This window comes from Cornus florida, unplaced genomic scaffold, assembly GCF_030987335.1.
Source record: "Cornus florida cultivar Cherokee Brave unplaced genomic scaffold, ASM3098733v1 CherokeeBrave_3.0.0_Hap2_Chr06, whole genome shotgun sequence".
NCBI classification, from domain to species: Eukaryota; Viridiplantae; Streptophyta; class Magnoliopsida; order Cornales; family Cornaceae; genus Cornus; species Cornus florida.
This window is the reverse complement of record NW_026775576.1, coordinates 13,474,743-13,483,599: the sequence shown is the minus strand read 5'-3', so window position 1 is coordinate 13,483,599 and position 8,857 is coordinate 13,474,743. Positions and strand designations below refer to the sequence as shown.

General features: G+C 32.6%; 1 protein-coding gene across 1 annotated transcript; it reads right to left on the bottom strand.

Annotated features, from left to right (window-relative positions):
• Positions 1-4,173: 4,173 nt before the first annotated feature.
• LOC132314801 (protein S40-1-like) lies at positions 4,174-5,568 on the bottom strand. Its single transcript, XM_059813619.1, has 2 exons — positions 5,188-5,568; positions 4,174-5,033 (listed from the first exon to the last, which is right to left on the bottom strand). Exon 2 carries the CDS (start codon positions 5,017-5,019, stop codon positions 4,471-4,473), a length of 549 nt encoding a protein of 182 aa, XP_059669602.1. The 5' UTR covers positions 5,020-5,033; positions 5,188-5,568; the 3' UTR covers positions 4,174-4,470.
• Between the last annotated feature and the right edge of the window lie 3,289 nt (positions 5,569-8,857).

Here is an 8,857-nt window from a genome sequence, read left to right as displayed (position 1 = left end):
ACAAAAAATACTTGAGGAATAACAATAAGTAATTCAAAAATTATATATTCGACTATTTTATGTCACTAAGAGCGTCTCCAAAGGTCTTTTAAAAGTTCTGTCAAATTCAAAATATAGTAGGCTTCTTTTCCTATATACACCTTCATAACATATGAGATGCTGAGACTTTTTTGAATTTTTGTGCAGACATAGGCTGGAAAGTCACATGGAAAAGCAAAAATTAATGCATTGTGTCAAAAAATAGTATTTCGAATGAAATGCACCATTGGAACAGAATTATAAAAATATAACATTTTGGCACTGTAACTCCTCTTAACATACAGCTTTACTATAGAGAAATAGCATTTTCCATTGGAGATGCTCTAAGAGAAACTTCACTGGCATTACTAAAATTTGGCCACTACCATGTTAGCATTTTTCCAAGAGCCACATAAGCCTTTCTAAGAGTCAGGTCAATGTTTTGGACTCTCTAAATTTTAACTATCGCATGTACTCTAATGGCGGGTTATTACTCTCAGAAAATAATAATGTTTTAATATATTTTTTTTATTTTTTTCCAAAGGGCTATATTTAAAACAGTTATATTAAAATATAAAAAAAAATTAACAATGTAATATCCATTATGAAATAAAAGAAATTAAACAACTATTTTTTAAAAAAATCAAAAATAATTTTTGGTGCCTAATGGCTCTTTAATCTCAGTATGCTTATGAAAAAAAAAAAAAAAAAAAAAAAAAAAAAAAAACTGATTTTTGGCATAGTTTTAGGCCAAACAGGCTAAAGCTTTTTGAACAGTGTTGGGCCTAAAAAAAAAAAAAAGTATAAGCTGGCCCGCATGGCAGGCCCGCAGTTGCCAAATTCAACAACCCATATAGAGATTATGGATTTTTGACCCAAATTGACCCATTGGAGTGGGTTGGGCTTGCCTTTTAAGCCCTAGTTGAAAATACTCTGAAGGATAATGTCATTAAATATGATAATAACGATATTATTTTAAAAATAAATTTAATTGGATCTGGCCACTCTCGAACTCTGCATTAACAGCCCTATCAACAACGGTGAATCAAAATATGGTGTGAAACCAAAACATTTATAATGACAAAATAGTAAATAAAATATCCAAAAAAACAATATTATTCACTAAAACAAGTAAACTAATTAAATAATTTAAACCAGCCTTCTCACAAGAAGTGATGCATCATCATGGTTCAAAAACACTGCTACAAAAGATTGGGCTTGTGACAAGCACGTGCCTTTTGAACAATTAATAAAACTTGTAGCCAAAATGGCCAATTGGAAACTCTCAATGGTCTAAAGTTGGAAACATAGAAAGAGAAATTAATATTAAATAGTTTAAGTCCATTTAACACCTGCTGAATTAGTTAAATTGAGATCTTTATTGGAATACTTTATAATATATTAATACACTCTTATATAAGCATGAATCCAAAAAATTAGGGAGAGGCAATAATGATTTTTCTAGTAATTTTAGAGGAACAATACTAATATTTTATGAGTATATAATTGAAAAAACCAATTACTAAAAAATAGTTTAGAGGCAATTTTCGCGTGGCAATACATTAAATATGTCCTTGCTTTTGTGAGTCATTTTCTTAATTAAATAGTCTGAATTGAATTAATCCCACCACATATATATGCACCTCTAATAATTTCTGAGAAAGCAAAAGAGAAGTTGTTCTCTCGGAGATTTTGTCTGAGCTCTAAAATTTGATTGTATTTTTCATCGATTATAACACCAAGAATTGAAAAGGACTTGTTTTTTTATACTTGAAGAAGTTGAAGTTTGGTGGCATATCACTTTCCATACTCTGTGATCCCACTTGCACTGCAAGTCTGTTTTGTTTTTACTTCTTACTTTCTTCATTTTTTGCCGCCTCTTTTTTCAAAATAAAAATTATAAAAAAATGTGTTACTAGATACAATTATTGATACTACTGTTATTGTTTGGACATGACAATTTTCATAGAGCAAACGCAGTATAGAAAATTTTGTGAAGGTTAGTGTATTTCTGACCAATTAATTTACTTTAGTGCAATTATTCTTATTTGTTTTTTTTCAGTTCTTATTTAATAAAAAAGAAAAAGAAAAACTTTTACCTGCTATAATCATCATTGCTATTGGGATAAAATAAATAAAAAAACACCCTTAATATTTATATTTTAGACAAATAACACCCTATATCCTTTCTGTTGGATATATAAGTCTGTTAACTTTGAAAAAAATGAATAAATAAGAGTTTATGTTACACATATAAGTCCGCTAAGTTTGGAAAATGAGTAAAGAATGGGTTAAAGTCACCGTTAAGATATAAAATTTTCGAAAACACCCTTATCTCTTCCGATAATGCTCTTATATACGTTGGACATATCAAGTCGTTGCCGCTGTTCCATTACCGGCGGTAATGCCAATAAAGAAGAAACCCAAAAAAATAAAAAAAATAAAAGGCTTTGATCGAGTTTAATCATTTCACATTTAATTAGCCACTTTAGTTTTTCAACATTCATGTCGTTGTTTGTCCAAAATTGAATGTTAAGGACTTTTTAAAAGGCATTTATGTAATTTTAAAATAATGTTGATGTGGTTTCAGGCTGTGATCGAGTCTGGTTGCACGATACAATAATCAATTGATCATTCTTGTACAAAGAAGCAAAGATGGGATTTAGTGAAGGTTATGTTTCAGGGTTTCAATGTGAATTCAATCGATTCAAATAGTAAAACACCTCTTCACATCGCAGCAATTCTTGGCAACATCAAATTGCTTCTATTTTTACTTTCAGTAGGAGGAGACACAAAAATTGCAGACTGTAATTGGAAACACTCATTTCCATTGTTCTGCTTCAAATTGTCACATTGAAACAAGTGGTAGCGCGTGGTTTTGAAGAGAGCGAAAGGATAGAGAAACACTTAAATCATCAGTTAAGGCATTTTAGAATTTTTTTTTTTTTTTAAAATTATCGAAATTGATTATCAAGGACTAATCTTCTTCAAATGTTTGATAATGTAAGGATTTATATGTACAAAATAAAATGAGTATAACCGGAACTGAAATTTTATTTCCAAAGAAATAAATTGGGTGAAAAAAATGAGTATTCTGTATTTTTCTAAATGGATTTGGATCAAGAAAAAAAAACTTATATGATTTTCTCTTCTTGTTTGACTAAAGTAAATAAAAATAATTAAATGTGAGTTGTTGGAGGCTTTTTTATAATTTAAAAAAAAATTATGTATACAAAAGTAAAATAAGACAAAAGTTAATTGCTTGTCCCCACGCAACCCTACGTGGTTCTGCCACTGTTGTAATGGTTGTGCTTAATGCTAAATAATTAATTTTCTAATGAGCTTCTGCTTTACACGAATATCCATTTAAATATTAATATTAATTAGTGCTACTTAGCATCTTTTCCTTAAATTATTAAAAGACAATGACTTGGAATGCAATTTAAATGATAAGCTCAGGCAACCAATTAAATACAATACAAATTTTGGCCAGTAACATGCTTTGGAATTGCAAGATGTATTGGCCTCATAAATGTCAATTTTACCCCTATAATATCTTGAGATATTTAATTATGAATTTGAAACAAGAAACAAAATCATTCAAGTTGACTGTTCAATTATTGTTCTATACAATAATAAAATAAGAGAAGTGATAGATCTTCTGACTTTAATTGCCGACTACTTTTCCGAATATAACGTGGTTGGGAATGAGTCGAAGAGAAAGAAATGTTTACAAGAATTTTTTTAAGAGTTCTAATGGGATCCAACCACGTTGTATTCGAAGGAAGAGTCGACAATTAACGCCGAAAGATTTATCATTTTTTATAAAATAATTCATTTAATTTTTAAACTTTGCTAATTCCACTAATTAAATTGAATAAAAACTTGAGTAATTAATAAAGTAGAGTATGAGAAATTGAATAGAAACTCGGGTTTTAAAATCGAATAGGAGAGAGCAATCACGAGAAATTGAATAGATATTCGAACAATAAAGTCAACTAAGAGGAGTGGTCACTTGTACAAAATTAAGTCCAGCCTAATCTTATGTTCTTAAAATCTCAAAACGATCAAAACGTAGAAGCTAATTCATTTCCTATTTACATAAAAATGGATTTTCTTTTCCCAGCTGAAGCATTATCTACAAGACAACCTTAATAAACAAGAGATCATAAATCATAAAGTCTAGTCACAAATCCATATACATATTATGGCAATAAAATCCCCCTCTTATATATATATATATATATATATATATATTATATATATATGTAGAGAGAGAGAGAGAGAGAGGGTACAGAGCATCAAATTAGTACAGAATAATCAAAATCACCATGATTGCTCTGAGCCCATTTTTCACTATCACATTACCAATCATTTTGATGATAAGGTGTATATCACCATCATGGTACCTAATGAATGAAAATGATGATGATGATGATGATGATGAAAATGTTATTCAAGAAAACCAGTTTTGGTTAAGACAGCATTCCTCACCCTACTGAGATCTCTTCCTTTGAGAGTCCTCCCAGCTCCTTCACACACAGAGAAAGAGGAAATCTGACTCCTTGCAAGCTTCTTGGCAATCCACTCATGTGGGGGCATCATATTACCATCATAACCATCATCATCATCATCATCATCACCACTCTCCCAGCTATCTTTTATGACATTACCATCATCATCATCATGATCATGGTTATCATCATCATGCCATGGGGCATCCTTGGAGGCTTTTTTTGAGTTGTTGGCGCCATAAATCTTTGACCAGTCTGGTATATGGACTGGTGCTGATTGCTGGACCATTTTGGGTTGTTCTTGATTGATGGCTCTTGGTATCATTTTGGCAGCAGTTGGGAGGCGCCTAGGAGCAATACTAGTAGAGGAGGATGTACCAATCTGGGAATTGAAATGCTTTCTTTCCTTCCAAACAGCCCAAACATCTTCTTCTTGGAATTCCTCATTCCTCATTGATTGCCTGTACAAATCATACCTTCCCTCCATTGATTGATTATTCCCTTCAAAACCCATAAATCAAATCAGTTAGAAAGGCCATGTATTGGGTCAAATTCAAATATATATATATATATATATATATATATGTGTGTGTGTGTGTGTGTGTGTATGTATATGTATATGTATATGTATATGTATATGTAGAGAGAGATCTACCTTTGTTTGGACTGAAAAGATTCAAGAGTTCAGTTTTCCTAGATGAATCCTGAAATGGGTATCTGCAAGATATGAAGTCGGAAATTGAAGAGAGAAGTACCCAAAACTCTTACATATATATGTATATGAAATTGTTTTGGCTTAGAGTGATATTGGTGTGGGGGTGTTTGAAAAACTTATAAAGCTAGCTCACACAAAGAGGACACTAGTGAGCAACCAAACAAGACTAAGACCTGATTTTTGTCCTGGACATCCCCTATATATGTCATTGTTGTCCATCTATTTTGCCTTTTGTCCCTAAAAAAATCCTTTTTTCATAGGGAAAGGTCAGTAACAGAGTAATATCTATTTTACACTACATATATATATGCAGAGAGAGATGAAGAACTGATTCAGGTACAAGGAATGAGAGATGCTAAGATTTTAGAATGGTGTGATTGGAGTTGTGATCTTCTGAATTTATAATCACTTAGCATAGTAAATTGCATTTTCCTTAAATAGTAAAGCAAAGGAATCTAATTAGAATCAACACTTTTCTTAGTTGTTTCCTAAAATCAATTTTTAATCATAAACCAATCAACTTTTGATTAGCTGAAAAGTTCTTTTTTTAGCTGCCAACTGAAGTCGGCCGAAGTGCAAAGCACGTGTAATTTTTTAAAAATCCATAATTTCATATTATTATTTGGGATTATTACATATAAATTGATTTAGTGGTCCATATTTACCCATACATTGAGTCAAAGTTAATAATTTCTTTAAAATGTGTTTGACTTAAAAGCTGAGGTGGCACATAAAAAAATACTGTTTCATATTTCTGTTGCCTAAAATACCATTCTTCCTATTTTATGTCTTGCCTAAAATGTCCTTTTCTACAATCTGCAAACCCAAATGAAGAAGATACAGTGGGCGGCGCACTATGCCGACTGCAGCTGAAGAAGCCGGTCGGTGGATCACGGACGGAGGATGATCTATCCGGCGAGCATGGTGGCGAGGACCACTGCGGAGAGAACGGGTCCGGTCGTGAGAGGAAGGCTTCGACCGTGAGAGGAACGGCGGCTGGCAATACAAAGCCGGCGATGGGAATAGCTGGCTATATAAAAATGTGAGTTTAGCCATGATATCCGGTGACAGAACCAAAGGAAGAAGGATAAAAGTCTTATGAGAAGATTACTGAACTTCTTCATCGCGTCTGTTCCAGTTCTGCAGCAACCCATGCTCGTCGAAAATTTACTACTTCGACCAATTCTTGTGGTGGTAATTGTGATTATTAGTTGTGGCGGTGCCTGGTTCTTTGGCCTCGTATGAACTCCCTCTCTCTCTAGAAAATTTTACAGACCAAGACACATAAATAAGTGGATTTTGGGATTATTTACATACATACATAATTGACACCCAAAATGTGTATATCCGAGGCGGTGGTTCTGAATTTCCAAACATATTTATGAATCATAAATTGTAAAAACTAAGAACTGGGGATTTTGTTTTGTTTGTTTATAGAGATGAAAAATAAGAACTGGGTTTGTGTGACTTAGCAATTATTTGTCTTGCTGTGCTTTTTATGGATTCAATTTGAGCAAAATCAATTGAATCAAACATGGTTTATGATTTGAAAAAAAAAAATTCAAAAAGAAATTCAAAAAGATATATATATATATATACGCACGCATCTTCTTCCAACTCTATTATACAGTAACTGAAAAAAAAAAAAAATTCAAAAAGAAATTAAAAAAGAAACCCATTTACAGTCAAACCAACCATCTCATTAGCCGACCGTAAGCCACTGCTCGTCGTCACCACACCTCTGGCCCAAGCCGCCATCACAGCCAACCCTTCATCACTGCCATCCGAGCCCATCGCCGGTTCTGTATTATCGGCCGCCGTTCCTCTCACGGCCGAAGCCTTCCTCTCACGACTGGACCCGTTCTCTCCGCAGCCGTCCTCGCCACCATGCTCGCCGGACAGATCATCCTCCATCCGTGATCCATCGACCGGCTTCATCCGCTGCAGTCGGCATAGTGTGCCGCCCCCTGTATCTTCTTCATTTGGGTTTGCAGATTTAGAAAAGGGCATTTTAGGCAACACATAAAATAGGAAGGAGGGTATTTTAGGCAACAGAAATATGAAACACTATTTTTTCATGTGCCACCTCAGCTTTTGGGTCAAACACATTTTAGAGAAATTATTGACTTTGACTTAATGTATGGGTAAATATGGACCACTAAACCTATTTATATGTAATAATCCCTTATTATTTTAAGTTAAACCTTATCATCTTAGTAATTTATATATAATCCATAATTTCATATTATTATTTTAAGTTAAACATTATCAATATCTTTACTTTGGTTCTTACGAAATGTACGGTTCAAGTTCATCCCACAATTTTTATTTTTATGGTAGTAGAAAACTACTCTTCTATTTTTAATTTTAGTTCAATGAATGGGTTAACATGGACGGATGAATCGAATGGATTATTATTATTTTTATATATGGAAAGTTAAAACGTACATACATTTTCCAATATTGCTCTTAATAAAGTTTAAATACTCAGCATATCTTTTGAAGAGGTGAGATCGTATGCTTTAGACTAATGTCATAGATGATAAATTGAAGGTTTTAGAATAACAATTGAATAATATATTAATAAAAGTTCTGAATATTAAATATGATTTGGTGAATAATAATCACTCTATGTTATGATCTTGTAAAGAGGACAATTCTTGGAATGATGGAGGGAGAGGGTCGAAGTGAAACGACAAATGGCTCAAACTCGGTGAATTATGACACTAAGATCATTTTGTCACTTACAATATCCTATCGTGTATTTAAGTAGTCTGTAAAAATTATACCCACCGTTTGATTAAAATTGTTCTTGAAGGTGGCCCAATGCGGTAAGTTCGCTGCGGGACTTTGCCAACTACACATACCTTTGGGGAGGACCAGAAGGTCTCTATCATGGGTCGATAAATGGACGGTGGGCTTATGCGCCAGTACAATAATAAGATTGTTCCATTATGAATAAGTGACATATTTGAAATACAAAAATTTATAATTAATTTAAATGAAGAGAAACTTGACACAATAATAAAATTACTCTATTATCTCTTGATCACGTATTTAAAATTATAAATTTCTTTGCATACGGAGGTAAAATTTTTTAATGGCCGGAGGTGATCCATCGAATTGAATAAATGAATTATCTAAATCGCTGGTCTTAAATTTTATTGGACGAGTTTCAAAATAGAAAGTTCCAAAACCAAACTGCAGAAATATTTTAAGGACCTGAATCTAATTAATTATGAAATGACCACAATTCAAAGTTGCTATGTAGTTATCATCATCAATTATAAGTATTCCATTATAATTTAAATATATAATAAATATAATTAAAATTTGACTTGGTAAGTATTACTTTCATTCTATTTTACATGTTTGTTTTTGGAATCAGTCGACATGTAAAATGGGACCGAACGAATATTACACATGTACAGTGGGTAGCAATTGTTAAATCTTATTAGATTCACACTGAGATTGCTGTGGGACCCACTTCTTTTAATTGATGAGCAATATTCCTCTTCAAATTCTTAAACCTTCGTAGACGTATTTATAAACCGGAAGAATAATTTTCACATAGTGAAAGTGATCCTATGTGTAAGAAGGTAGAAGGTGG

Bases quoted from the DNA above. Each gene is read 5' to 3' on its own strand.
- LOC132314801 (XM_059813619.1), bottom strand. From the start codon at position 5,019: ATGGAGGGAAGGTATGATTTGTACAGGCAATCAATGAGGAATGAGGAA.